Source organism: Pomacea canaliculata, linkage group LG13 (genome assembly GCF_003073045.1).
Source record: "Pomacea canaliculata isolate SZHN2017 linkage group LG13, ASM307304v1, whole genome shotgun sequence".
In the NCBI taxonomy this organism is placed as follows: Eukaryota; Metazoa; Mollusca; class Gastropoda; order Architaenioglossa; family Ampullariidae; genus Pomacea; species Pomacea canaliculata.
Genome location: NC_037602.1, coordinates 441,401 through 461,581, shown reverse-complemented (window position 1 = coordinate 461,581; position 20,181 = coordinate 441,401). Strand labels below are relative to the sequence as shown.

At 50.0% G+C, this 20,181-nt stretch overlaps 1 protein-coding gene across 10 annotated transcripts in view; it reads left to right on the top strand.

Moving 5' to 3' along the window:
• The first annotated feature begins 2,554 nt into the window (after nucleotides 1-2,554).
• Nucleotides 2,555-20,181, top strand: part of LOC112553675 (gliomedin-like) — a 47,996-nt gene continuing 30,369 nt past the window's right edge. For 3 of the 10 annotated variants that reach the window (XM_025221053.1, XM_025221052.1, XM_025221049.1), the window contains exons 1-3: nucleotides 2,555-3,162; nucleotides 4,355-4,739; nucleotides 4,776-5,404. In XM_025221053.1, coding sequence (XP_025076838.1) covers nucleotides 4,829-5,404 — 576 coding nt within the window. In that variant the 5' untranslated portion in view covers nucleotides 2,555-3,162; nucleotides 4,355-4,739; nucleotides 4,776-4,828. The other 7 variants (XM_025221058.1, XM_025221056.1, XM_025221055.1 and 4 more) reach the window with 4 other exon arrangements.

Below are 20,181 nucleotides of genomic sequence, written 5' to 3'. Positions count from 1 at the left end.
CTAAACACCATACACGTCACATACACGTCACACACACGTCATATAAACAGGTCACACACACACCAGTCATACACACCCTAAACACCATACACGTCACACACCGATCATATAGACAGGTCAAACACCATACACGTCACACACACGTCGCACACGTCATATAAACAGCTCGTACAGCGGTGACATCGTCAAACACCAGCCACACATCGTTCAAGATGTGACAGGCAAGTCACTGACAGGCAAGTCACTGACACATCCACTGTCACCAGCATCACGACTTACAGTTGTGTCCCACTGTGGTTACCGTCGTACAAGTTGTCACTGTCGTCTGTAACCGTCAACTTCCGGCAGCCTCCCACAGCCTCCACAATCGTTGGTGTCACCCACAGGTCGTCAGTTGTCAGGTGAAGTAGTTTACAGCGTCGACTACATGTTTGACAACAGTAAACAACAGTAAACAACAATAGTTTGTGCTCACGTGTCATGGCGAGACGCTCACCTCGTGTGTCAGTGTCTGCTGAGTTGTGTGCCCCTTGTGTCCCCCCTCACTCTCTGACACATACATTATTGTAGTGCCAAGCTGTGACGTCACACCGTTTGTCATGTCATAAACCTACAGACGGCGTGGCACTGACAGAATGTGTCCACACGCATGGTGCGTGGAGTGCATGATGACAAAGCTCCACGTCACGAGACGGACTTTGTTGAAGGGAGAAAGGTGGGCTGCGTGGTGGCTCAGTGGGTGGGGAGAGGAGGCGAAGAAGTGAGTTCCTCACGCTGGTCGTTTCATGGAGGGCTGGGGTGGGTGGGGTAGAGACTCCAGAGACCAGCACCAGACGACGACCGCGAGGCCTGAAATTCGACAGAAGCGTGCCAATACCTCCGTCTCTCAGCTGCTTCACGCAGCGCCATCTGGTGTCGGCAACTTGTCACTATTGACACAGCCAGTTAGGTGTCTCTGACACTATCACAGCAAACAAGTGATGTGACGACACGTCACAGACACACGTGATGCCATTGGCCAGACACCAAACACCACAGCGGCAGTTGCCGACGCCATCCCATCAACACGTCACTAACGGCAAGGCAGCACGTCACCGACATGAGAGACAAACGTCACCGTCACTACAATGAGGTCAAACACTTTAATATCTTCACTGTCACTGTCACTGTGGCTGTCACTGCCACTGACTGCTGTTGACTTTGGTGACAATGTTTCCTGCAGACATGAGTCTGTGGTGACGTCTGCTCGTGTCAGCAGACATGTGTCTTAGTGACACTAGACCACAGTGTGTGTCATTCATCTCTAGTACCTGTGTCATTTTTATGCCGAGAGACGTCGGCAGGTGACAGTAGTCACAGCTAACACCTTGTGAGGCGCCACTTACCTCCCTTGAATGTCTTGGCTGTTGGCCGCCAGAGTCCCCCCTCCCCGTCACAGTTGTAGTCTGCGATGCTCCCCCTCCCCCTACAATAACATGTCTTCTTTCATGACTAACATCTGTCACACGATGACTTGGGCTTGGACAGACCTTTCTTCCTGAGTGTTTGTTTGTTTGTTTGTTTGTTTGTTTGAGGTCAGCAAAGAGAATCCTGCAGTCAACAGCTTATCCTCCCCCTCCCTCTCCTGTGCCCTCCGCCCTCACGACTGGCTGGTCAGCTGCTGTGTGAACAGTGAATGTGTGTGAACACAGCGTTGGAAGGCTATTACAAGAATTGTCTTTAGTACACAAGCAGTGGGGTCAGGTTAGTTTAGTGTTAAACACAGGCCGCCTTGACCCCTGATGTGTCCTGGGAGTGTCATGACTAGTGACAGACACCACTGACACTAGCACTAACACTAACACGAACACTAACACGAACACCAACACTAACTAAGTTATAACACTAACCACACTAGCCTCATCAGCATCTTAGCCCACACGCTCAGGTTTAAGAAAGGCTGAACAGCTTACACAAAGGTTGACGTGAAAGACTGTAAAGCATTAGAATTACTGTAAACTACTGTGAATTACTGTGAATTACTGTAAACTACTGTGAATTACTGTAAATTACTGTAATGCAAATGACAAATAGAGAGGAGTGGCGAGAATGTTTGCGGGGCACGTGGCAGGCAGCATCAGGCGGGTGTCGGTGGCACTAATTTCTCTGCCATTAACCAGGGGGCCGCGTCTCGTGGCCTGGCAGTGCTAATTGATTTCTTTATGAAAGTCTTTGAGGTTTGTGCGGCTGTGAGCATCACGTGAACACCGTGGCCGTCCGTGAGGCCGGCCTGCGCCATGACGTGACGGACCCAATGGTGGGAGCCAGGCCCGGGATCCACACCAGCTCAGCAGCGCGCGGCCTCGCCGTCTGGCGGACAACGGAGGTGCTGGGGTGGGGGGGGGACAGGGGGAGAGGGGGGCTGGGGGTGCTGTCTGAGAGTAAGCCGCACTGCTTGCACCTCCACCACCCCCCTGCCCCACCCACCAACACCCTTCCATCCCCGAGTCTTCTTTCCGCTGGTGTGTGGCGAGCGCGCATGGTCACGTGACGGGCGGGCGGCAGGCGGCACCAGTTGCGGAGCGAGGGAGATGCGGGGGATGGGGGCGCCACTCTCGATGCCGACACAAAGGCAAGTGCATGGGACACACGGAGCTGGTGGTGGTGACAGGCGAGACCACACCATCGCCTTTTTGCAAGTTTTTGAACCAGATGCTTAGGGCCAGGGTCACATGGGTTCGGCCGCAACTTTTCCTCCAGACTTTTCTCCTTCTTCATTTTCTTTGTAGTTGACGTGGCGACTGCTGCCGAGTCATCCTTGGTTCCACCCGAATAACGACAAGTAGAGTTGACTGCCACCCTTTGCCCGCGGCAGGCTGTTTGCTGGAACTCGCTGGCTGCAGCCACCCGTAACCCGACAGACGGAAGTTGCAGCGGACGGGTAGCTAGTCACACCCGGGGTGCCTTCAGCCTCAGTGGCAAGATTGTGTGTGCGAGGGCGGAATGCCGGGACGAGCCGAGAGCTCTTGAACATAGGAGATCGAAACTACTCTCCGCTGACAGAGGGCGCTGCGCTCCTAACTCCTAATGAGTGTTGGTGTCGTCAGCAGCACACCCGGGATAGAGTGGACATTTGGTAGCTGGATCTGGTGTGCGTACCCTACCTGAACACAGGTCATGCAGGTAATTTGCTGTTGTTTTGTCGAATTACCGTAGACAGTCACAGGCAAGTTGTTGGTGTCTGAGCTTGACGAGCACAACACACCGAGACAGACACAGTTCGTCATGTGTTTACACTGATCACACTATAGACAAGATATAAATACAAACAAAGTTCCTCACTTTGACACGTGTAAATAGTGTGCAGAGACAAATAATAATAGTTTCCTGTTAAACTTTAATAGATGTCTAAACAGTAGAAAAAAAAAGAAACGAATTTTGTTAGATGACTCATGTAAACACAGTAGAAGTAAGACAGACAACATTTGTTTGTTACATTTTTGTTGTATATATATCTATATATCTATGTGTGTAGTGCTTCACAGACTCCGAGAAACATCCGGTTGTTACCTTTGTTGTAGTGTGTGTGTACTACTTGACACTCCCAGTCACACACGTGACCGATGTAAGCAAAGTCGGGTAGAGAGCAAAGCGAATGACGAGTTGTATTAATGTTGTACTAGTGTACTAGTGTACTAGTGTACATCTCACCTGGCCAGGCTCAGGCTCACGGGGCTACAGACAGGCTCAGGCTCACCACCAGTAGTCACTCAGTAGTCTACTTCAGTAGCTGAGTGAACTGCAGGTGTCCGGAGACCTCCACGACCTCAGGAGCAGAAAATTATTTGTGTTCGCCTGCCTGTACTGCACCGTAGATGCGGTTGTTGTCTTCAGGGATGAAGCTGGCGAGGGCGATGACTTGTTTTTAGGGACACAGGCCACAGTAGCACCAAAGACTGTCAGACATGGACACGTGGCCGACGAAGTGAAACATTACACAACACACTTGTAGACAACAGCCGGCAGTTGTCAAATGTTTACTAAAAGCATTTTTTGATAAAGACAGGAAGGAGGTAGTGTTTGTACAAACGACTAAAAACACATTTGCATGAACGATTGCTGAAGACTGTCCGATTATTCAAACTGGACAAGTGGCTAGCAGACACAAGTAAAGGCCCCTCATGTAGCAGTGACCATAAAATACACACAGAATTTTACTCATAAAGAGAATTACTCATCTTCACGGCAACGACTCACACGCCACCTGTCGTGAGTGTAGACTGTGCGGCCCCCCCCCATACACACACCACCCAGCCTGTGTAACGTCTGTTGTATCATGTTGACACCATGTTATTGTAAACCGCGTGTTTTACAGGTTGAGTGAACTGCCCTGACAGTCACCGCAACAGTCGCAGGAACGAGAGAGGAACCCTCTGTGAGCAGAGCGACTGTACAGCCAGGAACCCTGAGGACAGACACACCACGTGACCCCGACAGACAGCCGCCTGCACCCACAGAAACACGGACACCCGTCAGTCTCAGCCACAAACCCTTTGTGACAGCTTCGTCACACAAATCTTCACATCACTGAGCCCTGGCACTGAGCCCTGCCAGTGAACCCTAGCTCTGAGCCCCCGACACTGAGCCCCCGACACTGAGCCCCGACACAGCCCCAGCTCTGAGCCCCAACACTGACCCCCGACACTGAGCCACGACACTGACCCCAGATCTGAGCCCCCGACACTGAGCCACAACACTGACCCCGACACTAACCCAGCTCTGAGCCCCCGACACTGACCCCCGACACTGAGCCCCGGCGCTGGGCCGTTACGGCGAGTGTGTCAGCAAGATGGAGCCGAGCGCTGGGGAGACAACTCGCAAGGCAATGGGCGTCGGTGAAGACAGTCACGTGACACATCCTTCCACACTGAGGTCAATGCGTGACGTCAAGTTCGCCCCCTCACACCCTGACGTCACGGTGGCGTCGCCACGTACAGTAATGACGCACATCTACGTGCTGTACGCGCTGGTGGGGGCGCTGTCCTCGGCGCTGGCGGCCACCATCTGGCTGACGTCATGTCGTCTGGACGCCATGCACAGTGCCCTCGTCAGCAGCAAAGTGACGGGCGGCAAGTTCCCCACTCCCTCCGGTTGTCATGACGACCTCTCCCAGCGTCTGCGCGACCTTCTGACCCCTCAGTTCCAGGCAGCCAGCGATGCCAGTGCTGACGCTCAGGGGGAGAATCTTTCTGACCTGCTGCAGAAACTGGAGGTCATACGCCAGTCACTCAAAGGTGAAGGACGTCTCCCAGGTGACGAACTGGACACAAGAGAATCAAGGACGAAAAGAGAAGTCTCGCCTCAAGGTAGCGTCCTGGGGGAGCAGGAAGACTGGGTGTGGATGAGTTCCTTCTCTAGGATACCCGTAAGTACCAACGTGTCGTAGTGTCGGTCTGTCCTGGAGTCTGCAGTCTGTCTTTATCTCTGACTTCGCTCTTCTTTTTTTTTTATTCCAAAAAATTGTCTTTTGAATTTTGTCGGCATAGTCATCACACAGTTGAGCACGCGCACGTCTGTCATCTGCTCTCGTCCATGAGCTGCCTTCTGTTAGTCTGTGGGTTCTTTCTTTCTCTCTATTCTCTCTCGCTTCTTCCTCACATATCCCGAGAGTTGAGCAGCCTGCTGGCTCACCTGCATAGCGCCTGTCACCTCGGCAGTGAAGATCTTTGGTCCTGTGTTCACATCTCATCTGTTCACGTTTGTGTCCGTCTTCTAGCCTGCATGTCTGTCTGTCTGTCTGTCTGTCTGTCTGTCTGTCTGTCTGTCTGTCTGTCTGTCTGTGTAGTGACTAGTAGTGAACTGGTGACTCAAACATCAAAGTGAACCATGATCTATGTTTGTGTCCCTGTCTTCCAGCCTGCATGTCTGTCAACTGATTTGTTTGTCAGTGTGTCTGTGAAGTGATCTGTCTGTCTCTCTGCCTTTCACCTATACTCCGCCTCTATCTACCCCTGTATCTCTGTCTACTGATCTGTTTGTCTGTTTGTATGTCTGTCATACATACCTCACTATTCCCTCACCCTCCCTCTGTCTCACCCACTTTTATTTGTCTGCTTGTCCGCCATCTGTTGAATGGTTCTGTCACTCTGTTCACGACAGATGCACTGTCAGATAAAACTACTAAGCAAAGCCGAACACGCTGTAAAACACAAACACACCTGAAGTGATGACGTCATGCCCCAGGTGTAGTAGATGTTTTATTGAAATGCTACTCGCCTGCAGTAAATACAACTATTCTGGAGCACCACCAGACCTGTGCTTGTGGCCGCCCATTGATTCCTGGTGCCAAGACATGTTTAGATGATATTTTCCACATTATCTGTCCCCCTTAAGCCGGGTGGAAGTGCTGTAGAGTTGGGTAGTGTGCTGCTAGCACTGGGAGGGGGAAGAGCTGAAGTGAGGGGTGACGTGTGGGTGCGTGTGCGACACCTCACGGCGCCTTAGTGTGTCAGACCAGCTCTGTGGGGGAGACATTGGCCAGGAGGCCGGCCCCCAGCAACACTGTATTTTAGCCCACGTGTCAGCCTGTGCTGGGAGGGGTGGCCACAGTCCTGGCAGTTTAGCCACAGTTGAAAATCCATTTAGTCTTAATGCGATCTTGAGGGGCGAATCTTTCTCCTCTCGCTGCCAAAGAACTTGGCCTTCTCCCTCCACCATCCCCGTCAATACTGCGACAGCACCACTGCCGTTGTGGCTGCCTCCTCCCCGGGCCTGGCCACACGAAACACACCAGAGCCTCAGTTACAGGGCTACGTGTGAAGTGGGCATCACACGAGACATGGCAAGACCTTTTAGTCTCAGGGTACCACGTGAAATGTGAATCTCACCCACAGCACCGCTCCGCCCACAGGTCGTCTACCCAGCGTCTGAGTGTGTCTTTATTATCCAGTCCCCTTCTTATTGTTGCTGTAGATGCCGGATTCCCTGATCAAGACCTATTTAATTAGTTTTTTACATTTTCTTTGCGTCGTTCTGGGAAAAAAAAAACAATTTCCCCAAAGGGATCGCTGATGACCGAGTCTCGATCATGTGAAAACGAGCTTAGGTATCGGAATTTTCTCGCCATATTGGACTAGAAACTCCTTTCCTCGCTATTTGGGAAAATGAGATTGTGTAGTTTAGCCATCATTTTCTTACCTCCTCTTGTGCAGATTAATCAGGTCTTCATCCACAGAGAGGCTGGCTCACTGTTGTTAACTTTTGCTCCCACATCGACCCGAGGTCCTCAGCTTCTTACTGGACAGACTCCGGGGAGCATCACAGATAAATTACACTTACAATCACAGGGAAATGTTGTAAATCTTCTTCTGCTGAACTAGTTCTGTGTCGAGATGCTAGCACGCGTGCTTACAACTTTAATTATTCATAGAAATGGAAGGACAAGTTGAATAAAGTCGATTGTTAATGAGATTGTTAATAGCTGCCATTATGTCTTACATTTTAACTGTATTTCACAAGTGGATTTATTATTCATGGGCTTCACTGAACTTTGAACTCTTACAAATCATTTCCGTGTTGAGATTTAACATGTGATATTATTGTGTAACACTGATTTTGTAGGATCCTGACATATATATATATATAAACATGTGAAGTGGTGTGCAAGGTGAGGTGACAAAGTAGTTGTCGTCGTGTCAACTACAGTATCACAGACATGTTATCGCTGGGGGGGACTCATCGCTTCCAGTGTTAGCGGTTGTAGCGGTTGCATCAAGTAAGCCGGTGAACGTGTCGCCAACGCTGGCGACGGGGGAGAGAAGGATGAGTTACTGAGGGCAGACGACAGTTAGACAACAAAGCGAGGCTCGGTGCTGACGTCGCAGTGGTCCTCCCATCCTGGCCCTCCACTAACCCTCCAGCTGCCATAACAGTCGCACTTCCGCACCTGAGCTCTGGGCTCTTCGGCAAACGGCAGGCGGCGTCATCCATGACGTCAGAGGGGAGGCTGGCAGCAACTGCGCAGTGGCTAGCGGTCAGCAGGTGTAAGCAACCGTCGTCAAGGGAAGTGGAGAAAGGTGTAAACAACCGTCGTCAAGGGAAGTGGAGCAGGTGCAAGATGACATTACCTGTTACCTCCACATTCCGTCAGGCAACGTGTGGTCTGCTGATAGCGCCACCTAATTTCTCTCGATGACTTTCATCGATCTACCCACGTTTGAAGGCGAGGCTTGAACAGATAGAAACCACGTGACAAAGAAAGAGGTTGTTTGCTGTTGGTGATCATGGCCGCTTGTAAACATCTCGTCCTCACACAACATCAAGTGTTGCAAGCCGCTCATGGCGACACTTGCACTCAACTCCACTCAACTCGCAGTCACTTGACCAAACCTCACCTGCCTCTTGTCAGCTCACACCCCCGTGACCCACAGCCAGCCCCTACTCGTGTTTGTACCACGTGACCAAATACAGCTCGATGCACGGGAGCCACGTAAGAAAGACAGGAGAGAAGGAAGAAGCAAAAAGAACGACAGGGCCCAGCGCCAGGCACTCATAGGCAGAGAGCCCCGCTGAATGAAATATTGATTGTGTGAGGAGCGGAGACCACTTCTGAAGTCCTCCTGTCTTTGATAGCACTTTTATCGCTAATTCTTTGGCCTGCAAGCCATCGGAAACGAAATCTGGCGCTGCAGCCCTTCCACCACAAAAACCTATTGTGGCTCCTCCTGGCGTTTGAGGTGGGCAGCGCACATGCGGGTGGAAGGTGGAAAGGGTGGCGTCCCCCTCAGTCCCTTCAATACCCGACAGGGTGGTCAGTCCCACCTACAGGCTGCAGTATACACCTCCTCCAGGGTACAGTATACCATGTGTCCTTCACTACCTCAGGGTACAGTATACCCTGTCTCCTTCACTACCTCAGGGTACAGTATACCCTGTCTCCTTCACTACTTCAGGGTACAGTATACCTGTCTCCTTCACATTCGTCTCAGGACCTGGGGACAAGGTATGTATGTGTGTAGACTGTGTCCTATTCATTGGTGTCGCCACCTGCAAGTCACAATCGACATTTTTGGGGGCTCACCTGTCGATGACCTGCAGCGCGTGTCATGGGTACTGAGAGCAGCACTCGCATCTCTGGTTGTTTGTACACAACGACAACATTCTTCTCTCTGTTGCTGCCATCAGGCGACCTCCATGCTGGGTGACAACAAACCGCGGTGTCCACACTAACCTACACTACAGGCATGGGTGGTCTCCTTCTCTCCCTCTACTAGGACACTTGACACACTGTAGAGTGTAGTTTCTACCAGGACACTTGACACACTGTAGAGTGTAGGGTCTAGTCTCTACCAGGACACACTGTAGAGTGTAGTCTCCATTTGACATCACTGACAAGGCTTGTCTGGTGTGAAGACAGAGTGAGACAGACGGAGGGTGAAGAAAGGACAAGTGCGTGTCATCAGCATCTGACGGACAAACACAATGAGACTGGATGCACGACGGAAGAGGCTGTGTGGACAAAATGAATAAAAGGACTCATTGACTGTCAATGGCTCATTTAGGTGCCTACTGGTGTCTGTGAGTGTTTGAGCGATGACTCATCTGAGATGACAGTGCTCGTGTACAATATTTGACGACATCCGTCCATCACAAAACATCAACATCCGAATCCCTTTCTCAGCGCGGTTCTCAGACCATCAGAGGTGTGTTGTGTGGCATCCATTGTATGTAACAAACTGTAGATGTCTACAGATAATCCTACTTAACCTTTAATCCCAGCTTTCTCATTGGCTGTAGTCTGACCAATCAAGCGTCACACGTCCTGGTGGCAGCCATCGTCTTACTGTCTCCCTGTCTTGTGTCAGGGTTAGGAGTCCTCGACATATTGTAGACACGACATTGCACGTGACCTGGGACATGTTGTTACAAGTGTAGGTTTAACTTATGGCAGACTTATAGCTTGGTCAACACCTACACCAGGTGCGAACGGACGCCATTTGTGGCACAAACTGTAATACTAACACTTGTAGCCAGAACTTTGTAACACAAACCATGGGTTGTGGCACTTGAATTATAGCTCTCGTGCTTTGTATACTAATCTACCTGTACACACTGACACAGGTGAGCCACTAACTCCACAGTGAGTATAAAAGTGAGTTACAACAAATACAAGGAGAAGGCGGTGTCTTGTCGTCCGTCATTGACCTTTGTGACCCTTGAAATATGAATGGAAAGGTGAGGCTGGATGAGGTGCACACACGAGGTACCCGATACAGGATGTACCCAGGGTTACCGCGAGGTTGAGGGTAAGCTGCTGTAAATAAATACGTGGAGTACAGACGACTATTGATTGCAGCGGGAGTCTGAGCTGAGGAAATCCTGTCAACTGTACACGTGTGAACATGGAGGGCAGCCTTGTCCCTCCTACTGTCCCTCCTACAGCCTCAAGTAATGTGGAGTCCCTCGGGAGTCCTGCTGACATTACTTCATCGGCAACTTCCGGTGCATTAGCGATATTAAGTTATATGCCGTATCATCAGCACACATTTACTTTTTCTTTCATTCTCTCTCTTTCCCTCAACACGTCTTCTTTCTTTCTTGTCCTCTCAATCTCATTTCACTTGCTCTTCTTTTTATTTCATTTAGTCTCTTTATCCTTATCTTTCTTCCCCACTATCTCTCTCTCTTACTGTGTATGTCTTTCCTCTGTGCCTGTTATCCTGTCTTCTCTCTGCGTGTGTTATCCTGTCTTCTCTCTGTCTGTTATCCTGTCTTCTCTCTGTGCCTGTTATCCTGTCTTCTCTCTGTGTGTGTTATCCTGTCTTATCCTCTCTCTCTGTCTGTTATCCTGTCTTCTCTCTGTGTCTGTTATCCTGTCTTATCCTGTCTTGTCTTTCTCTGTGTATGAGGTTTCTGTGCACGTGCCCTATCTGTGTTGAACTCTGTCGCTGAGATAATCACTCGACTATCGGTCTGTACAGCTCATGAACCTGCACGCGGGGTGACTAAGGTGTAATTAAGACTGTAATTAAGACTGTAATTAAGACTGTTGTTGTCACCAGGCGACACGCAGTACCACGGGGTGAAGAAGGTGAAGCTAATCATGTTGGCTGTTAGTGATGAGCTGTACTCACCACGATGCACCTACTCGCTGCGCCTTGCTACATCGTTGTTATCTCTCATGCAGCAAACTTTCCTAATGTGATCAGCCCACTATTCTCTATTGGCTGTCAAGTCGGATAACTCTATCAGCTTTTGCTTGATCACGTGAGACGTGTGACTGTGTGGAGTCCTACTTACGGCCCCTGACGTGCTCCGCCAAGTGGTGAAGGAGGTGGAGGTCATGGCAGACCAGGGGACACAAAGAGGGGCAGGGGCAGGGGCAGCTAACTGCTTGGCGAGTGATGGCGCTGCTTGTGGTGCAGTAGGAACCTATTGAGCAAACTGACCGTGCGCAAACAAGGGAGGTAAAAAAGAAATCAACACGGGCGATTGCCTCCCTTTACATCCCACAGCGGCCGCCAAGTGGTGTTCATCATAGAGTTATCCTCTCATCTTTGGAAGCCTGCTTGGCATATGCCACCCCTCCATTTTTCTTGGCCTTATTCAAACACTGACTTTCTTGGGTTTTTTTTTTCCCTGGCTTTCTAATCATGACCCTTCCGCAAACTGGCGTTGCCTTTACTTTTTCTACCGCCCTGGTCTCTCCTTACACCCGTCATCTTTCAATCGGCCTGCCCGCCTCTCAAGAGAGTCTTGCTTTTCCTGGTGATTAACTGCCCCTTGCCTGTAATGGGCAAATTATCCCCCCTCGTGTGCATCCATCAATAAAGACCGATCACACGGAGAAGCCAGCAGAAACAGCAACAACGGCTCGCGCTGTGCCGCAGCCGCCAGCAGCTTGTCCTGACGACACGGAGCGGGCCTGGCACAGCCGCCAGTCGATGGCACAGCCCCGGACATTCTGGAACCCGCAGAGGCTGACGGAACTGAAATGGCCAATCTCTTTGGAGACGGAGGTATTACAAAGAACGGAAATAGAAGTAGACTGGAAATACGGTGTGCTCACACTCTCACCCTCGAGAAGCTGTGGAGGAAGGTTGTGTGTAGATGAATCCTCGTTGGCTGTGAATAACATGGTTAGAATGGAAACTGTACGCCGCCGCTAGAAGCTAGAGATCGAACTGCTGACGTCAGTTTCACCGGGAAAACGACTGATTGATTCTGGGGTCTGAAGAATCACTGATCATGTCCTCTTGTCCACAATTTCAAAATACAATTATCAGTCTCTTCCACCTACGGAAAGACAAAAGCTGTTTGTCTACTTGTCTGTTCATTGTATACAAACAAAATAGCAAAGTGTTTACTTATCTGTTTTCTTTCCATGGTCTTTCGTGTCTTTGTTCTGTATGTCTCTGTTGTCTAGTATTGTGTTATACTGTCCTGTGTTGTATTGTGTCGGCTTTACGCCATCCTACCTCTTCCTATGACCAGTGCGGCCTTCTGGTCCGTCTCTTGTCTTTGTTAAAGGGTTACTCAAGGCTGGTGATAAGGCTGTGGCGACGGTCAAACGTGTCAAACTATATTTAGTAACAATGACAGAGCACGAGAGCTACACAGAAGAAATAAAGGATTCGTTTCTCACTTAATTACACTTATTAGCACTATGTCGGTTGTCGATGTTTATAAACATTGAACAAATCCAGTGACATCGACCTTTGTGTCCTTCCGCCGTGTAACCACGATAGCTTCCTGAGATGGTCAAGCAGACGAGTCTCCTTGTGACGTCAGTCTCCTTGTGACGTCAGTCTCCTTATGACGTCACACACACAGGAAGTGTCTGAGATCATTGCGAAGGTTTGACGTCATTTACTCTATGACGCACTCTGTGTGTCAGGCTTGTCAGGCTCTGTCTGTCTGAAACTGATGACAAGACAATTTTTAATCTTTTCCATCTTTTCGTGGCAGTCGTCTGCAGCACATTCTCGAGGCATGGTTGTCACTATGGAAACCACACGTCATAGGGTCACGTGACGGAGAACGAGACTTCGAGGAAGCAAAAAAAGTGTCCCGTGTAATTTCTGTTATTAAACACAACATTCTACTAAAAACCTTCAACGTTTTTGCACCTAAATAGACGAGATTCAATGTATCCTACTCTGTACGCCAAGGAAGTGTGGTCACTAGGCATAAGTCAGGTGTCCGCGCTGACAGTCGTCATATGACAAAGTGAATGCAGAATTTATTTAATTGCAAATGCCTACTACATTTAGTTTTGAATTGTACGCCATTGAACTAAGTACAAAGTTTTAGTTTGCCCTGTAAGTCTCAGTAGGTGTTCCCACTGTGAAGTGCTCGTGCGTCATTGACTCATTCCAAGATATTTCATCTGAACCTTCGAGTGGATAACTCCATTGTGCTGCTTGGCACTATCATGGCACTATCATGGCACTATCGTGGTACAATCATGGTACTATCATCATGGTACAGTCGTTCAAGCACTGTCATGCGCACAGACACAAGCAAGGGCAGCTTGAGGCCCTCAAGACGACAGCCAATCAGCGAGCAGAGATATTGACACGCCCCTACAGCCACCAAGTTCAAGGACATAAGAGGGAAACTCTCACTGTGCCTCAAGAGCTGGAGGTCTCCTGCAGGATGGAAGTCTGCTGTCTTTGGGAACTAACAGTGTGTGAATGTGAGTGTGTAAGTTGTAAATAATGACTAACACGTGAGAATACACTCAGCAAGTATATCATCATAGCAAATGTTACAAACTGAAATTGGCGAAGACGGAGGGTTCGTAGCAAACTGTTTGTAAATAACGGAGCTAGTGTGTTGTAGACTGCCAGCTGCGAGTTTCACACAATGTGTCGTGTGTAGGACACAGCTTGCTGTCCTCTCACTTCAGTCCTTTGTCTCCACAAGCAGACCTTGTAGGGTACACGTGTACATGTCTTGCCGACATAGTCTGGGTACATGGCATGTGTGTGAGTAAATTATATGTGTATCTTCTCTGTGTGCATTAATGTGTACATTATCTGTGTACACTGCATGTGTAATTCTCTGTGTACACTACATTTGTACACTACATGAGTACATTCACTGTGTACACTACATGTATACATTCTGTGTGTACACTACATGTACATTCTCTGTGTACACTACATGTATACATTCTGTGTGTACATTCTGTGTGTACTGCATGTGTACACTGAGTACCTACACTACTTGTATCAACATTCGCTTCCGCCGTGGTGATGGTGTTTGTCAGCAGACCTGCTCGTACAGGTTACTCCTAGTAACACAAAGACAAATAACAAAAAACATGCAGTAAACCAGTAAACCACTCCTCGTGACGCTTAGTCTTCTTGTTGCCACGTGACTTCACGAGGACTTGCAGGGCACGTGTCGGGCACCAGCGGTCTCACCACAACCCTGTCATGGAAGCCCGTGCCAACCACTGCGTGTCGTGCGACCTGAGACATGGCTGACACACGGCTGACACACGGCTGACACACGGCTGACACACGGCTGAAGAACTCAGCCACGAGTAGGCCACCTGACCCACACGCGACAGCCACATGGCGCTGATGGCGACATACAGAGCTAGTGGCTATTAGTAGCTATTAGTGGCTATCTACAGACAGGAACTACTTACACAATATCAGTTGAGCAGGACTACTTTACAGACATGTGACACAGATGTACATGAAGCTGACGGTAAGCCATGATCACGCTACACAATGAGATGACAGCCTGTGACACATCAATCAGCACGTACAACCTGTGGACTATGCCATGGCACTCGGCAGGTCACAGACACGGTGCTCCATGGTGTGTACACTGAGCCAGGACATGTCCTGCATCACTGTGGCTGGTTAAACACGGGAGATAAAGACCAAAGGTAGATTTTACCCACACCTACCGAGTGACAAGGTTTCTGCCATGGACAGGACAGGACAGGACAGGACAGGGTGGGCCAGCAGCACCGCAGCGCGGGGTGGACAGGGGGAGTCTGGATACCCTGCAATCAGTGTGTCAGGGCTTCTGGCAACCCTATCGACTGCATCACAATCTCTTGTTCACGACTGAGAAATGTTGCAGCCGTCGCCTGCCATGATAAAGTAGATATATCACGTGACAAGTTAGCCGCATCATACACGGCCTTGGCCAGGCTCCTCCCTGTAGTCCACACCACGTGACCTGCAGCTCACCAGCTTGACAGATTGCACCTACTGTATCATTACACCTGCTCAGAGAATTCCGGGGCTGATAAGCAGGATCGGGAACAGGATTCAGGAGAAGACAAATGGCATTCTCCACACACTGTGAGATGTCCGTTACTGCCGGTTGTTTGTAGCCTCCCCTGACCCACAGAGGGCGGCCATGACAGACGATCTTCTCACATAGGCAGCGATAACGGGAGGTGCGGCTTGCTGTTACAGTCTGTTTCAGGGGGAACGAGAGGAGACTGGCCACCTCAGGGGCATCTACAGGAGCTCATGGGAAGCGAGTGCTTTTCTCTCCAAACAAACGAGGGCAGCTGTGGGCGTTCCGACATTTTGGATGACATCTGTCGGACACTCTGGGCACACCGACATTCAGAAGAGGATCGCAGTACAAAGACCCCGTGTAACATCAGAGTAATGTAACAGGCTGAAACCAATACAGCAGCGGTTCTACACCTGTGGGGCGCACCCCCCTGGGGCTGGGGGGCGCGACGTGCTTACAAGGGGGGCGCGAAGATGGTCCTTTTTTTAAAGTTTCTTATACCGGTATCAGTGAAATTAGCTACATTGACAGGGTTTGTAAGGGGGGCGCGCGGACGTACTTTTGTTCGTCAGGGGGGCGTCACAAGTAAAAGGTTGAGAACCGCTGCACTACAGCTTCCCACACTGCTTTTAAAGTACTTGAGCTGTCGTGAGCTGTGTCGTGAACTATATCACGAGCTGTGTCATGATGTGTCATAAACCTTCACACCTACCATGCTAACAGCAAGTCTTCCTGTCCCAAGCCCACCCAAGGTAGCGGCCAAAGGAGGAGTTGTATGGTCACGTGGCCCAGGGTTGCATCGTGTCGAGGGCAATGCCGATTGCTCAGGTACCATACCTCATGGGTCGGGTGGGGGTGTGGTAGGTAGGTTTTGCCTTTTGCTGATGCCAAGCGCTCTGTCCCCCAAACAGACAGAAGTATTTGGCTACATGGGACAGACACGGCAGCACTCGGAGATTCTGTTGGTAGACCGTGAGAATCAGCAGACTTTTTGCTACTTGTACTTGCATGGAAGACACGTTGCACGTATAGAAGACTCTAGAAGACGTAGCGTTTCTTGAAGTATGAAAGACGTGACCACGTGACATCCACATCTTGGAGCTCGTGACAACTACATCGGAAATGACGTCACATATGGTGATGCCTGGAGGTGATGGAGGCGAAAACAATTTTTTACTCGATGATTTGAGATTCAAGATTTCTCTTTCTTCTTGTGTTCGGTGGCTACAACGCATTGTGAGTGACTAAAAACGGTGTTGGACTCCAGGCCGCCCACATATTGAGTTTGGCTGGCGATGGGGACGTAGGGGGGGGGGAGGTGTCAAGTCGTCAAACATGACGCCCTCTCCTTCAGGAGAAATCAAGCGGAAACTGCGCTCGGCAACTGCTCTTGTGCCTGAAACCTGGAGTTTCTTGCCTGCTGGCCTCCTGCAAGCTCCAGTCCTACCACGAGCTGCAGCCTCCCCCCCGACACACACACCATCCCCCTCGTGGCTCGTTGGCCGTGCAAAAAGATGGCCGCTAGCACCCTCCGCCTGTTGTCATCTCATTCCGCGCACCCAGGGGAGCAGTGGCCACAGCGCTCCACTCGCTTTCGTCCATCTTTTGTTGGCGGTCGTTCCCTTGTTGACGATTGCAAATAAATCAACTGTCAGTTGTACAGTGTCAGCTGAGCGAGTGATCTTGTGTTTTTTCTCTTTCTTTCCTCCTTTTTTCACAGTGTAAGCCAGGGTCTGGCGAGAGATGTCTGTCATCACAGGTCTGCCCCGCCCATTGGCTCCTTGACGTCTGCTTCTCACTCTGTCCGTCCGTCTGTCAGTCCGTGGGTCGCTCGTGTCTCTGTCTCCCCAGTAGGCCTGTCTCAGTCTGCCTGTGGGCATGTGCACAGCTGTTGTAGTTGTCTACCTGTCTACACTTCCTACCCATTTACAGTCTGCATGTCTGTCTACACGTCTGTCTACATGTTTGCAGTTCTGTGCGTGTCATAGTCTATCATGTCTATGTCTACACACTACCACAAGCACCTACATAGCACTGAGGTAAATACAAAACGATGAAACTGCCGAGAAGCTCAACTGTGGATACAAACAAGTCTCGTTGTGTTGGCAAAGTATTGACAAACAATTGAGACTGTGACCAACATTCCGATGTTCCGAACGTTCGCCCCCACATTCTCACAGACGTTGGCAGGTCTTGGCCAAATGTTTGCAGACATTCCCCTGCTGCCAGACATTCCCCTGCTGCCAGACATTCCCCTGCTGTCGAGGGTCTTAAGATTCAGGCAAAACCGTCATAGCAGCGCTGGTCACGCCTCATAGCACGTGGAGCTACCTTTGGCAAGTCCTACAGGACTGGAGGGCAACCCTGGCATGTGTCATGGGATTGACACCACACTTGACACTAGCTCACCATGTGTCACAGCACTTGACACACAAACATTTGACTATGGCAGCAACCAGCGTTCCAGTGTCTGATTTATGTGTCAAGTGTCCACTTGCTGTCTGTTTACACGTGTCAAACATTTTCACCAGTGCCATTCGCTGTCCGTTACAGACGTCACTACCTTATGAACACACGTACACTGTCTCTGTCTCTCTACAGGAAATAACTAACCCTCATGCCACGTGTCACTGGTGTCTGTGCCAGTCTCTCCATGAAGTCTGTCATTGTTATCTGCACCAGTCCTTGTCATCGTCATCTTGCTCCTCCCTGAGCCTTGTAAACTCTCTCCCCCGGTGCCCCCCTTGTGTCCTTGTTGTCATTTCCTGTTTGTAGTGATGACACTAAGCCGGTTGATGTATTTTTTGTGTCATTGTTGATGAAAGTGTTATTTGATGATATTTGTGCGACGTGTGCGATGAAAGTCTATCAGGTGATAACTTGTGTGATGAAACGATGAGTTGATGCAAGGCCATCTGGCGGAGAGACTGGGGCTGGCCTTATGAGCGGCAAATAGCCATGTTTTCATGGCGGAACATTACGCCGCTAGGGGGCGGTTATTGTCAGGCTCGCGGGCAGCGACATCAGCGCCCACAGCGGCCGCCGGTGGAGATGAAGAAAAGGCGGTGAGGCTGAAAACCGAGGACGAGGCTTTAATCAGATCAATAGCCAGCTCGTCCTACAGGTGAAAAAGTGTGTAACTGACGACAGCGCCCCCTGGCGGCCAGGCATCTCATCATGGCGCCGTCTGCCGGGGGAGGGCCCGACGCACTCAGATGAACGTTGTAGGGGAGATAAGAGGTTTTTGCACACCGCTCCGCCAGGCGGCACGCTTGGCTGCCTAATGAGGCGAAGACAATATTTTGCTGAACACCTAGTTATTGAATCCTGCTTGCCACTCACCCTCAGTCGCACGGCCACGGATGTTATTACATCATCATCATCATCATCATCATCATCATCATCGTCATCATCATCATCACACCAGAGACAGCAAGAAGAGAAACAGGAAAAACGAGATCTCTACAAGAGAGAGAAAGCGGAATAGGGAAGAGTGAAGAGAAACGATGAGCAAAGTAGCAAGGAGACGACAAGGAAACAGAAACACACACAGACACACCTAGACAGACACATAGACACATAGACACACAGACACACAGACATGTAGAAGCACACACATAGACACACACAGACACACACAGACCTCAGCACTCTCATCACCTTCATCACAACAACTGTTTATCATGCAGACAGCTGCAGGTTGCAGTCGTGTCGGTGAGAAGGTGAAACACTCCAGGAGGCGAACATCTTCAAGGACCCGGAGGCCACTTGACTAAGCACAGCAGCAATGGCCAGACCGGCGAGAATGTGAAGGAGCAGTTTGAAACACAACAACCAAGACAACCACAACAACCACGACAACCACAACAGTCACGAGACCAATCAATGCCCAAGTGATGGACGACTTGCTCCAGAGCTCGTGCAGCTCGGCTGTGGTCAGCAGTCAACTGTGGAACAGACCAGGGTGTCCTCCACTCAACGCCCTGTCGCCTGCTGCTAAAGTTTCTTGGAGAAAAGTCGTCAGCGCCACACTTCCTGTCTGTCGGCGGTGCATCCATCAGCTACAACTGCTTCACCCATGCCATCGCGAGCACTGACAACGAACTTGAAGGCCTGAGCAACCTTCTGACAGACAGAGGTTGAGAAGGGTTTACTCGGGCATGAACACACAACACGTACACACAGCGCACAAACAACACACAAACAACACACAAACAACACACAAACACACAAAACACACACAAAACACACAAACACACACACACAAAACACACACACACAAAGGAAAAGAAGAGAAAGCCGAAAGAATCTCTTAAAAATGACACGGATCCCTTTCCCGTCTTTTTTTATTTTATTCATTTTTTGGAGGCTGCAAATCTTTTCAAATTAAGATGATTGCAGGGGGCATTTCCATTAAAGAGAGAAGCAAATATTGATTGTGAAACATTACTTCACACATCTCTGTACCAACCAACAACAACTGTGTCAACTACAGCCGAGCACAACACAGAAACACCATCTTGACATGTCACACGGCCTCGTGACTCGCAGTGGCACACGTACACGTAGACGTACACACAGACACAACGCTTTGAAACCTTCTTAACCTGACACTGACACTGACAGCTGCCTGACACTGACACTGACAGCTGCCTGACACTGACACTGACAGCTGCCTGACACTGACACTGACAGCTGCCTGACACCGACACTGACAGCTGCCTGACACTGACACTGACAGCTGCCTGACACTGACACTGACAGCTGCTGGACAGCCTGACACTGACAGTTGTCTGACACTGACACTGACACTGACAGCTGCCTGACACTGACACTGACAGCTGCTGGAAACAGTCCCCTAACCCTAACTCTAGTGATTCAGATCGTGCGTTGTCCGAGAACAAAATGGAAGCTCAGCTCGTGACCATC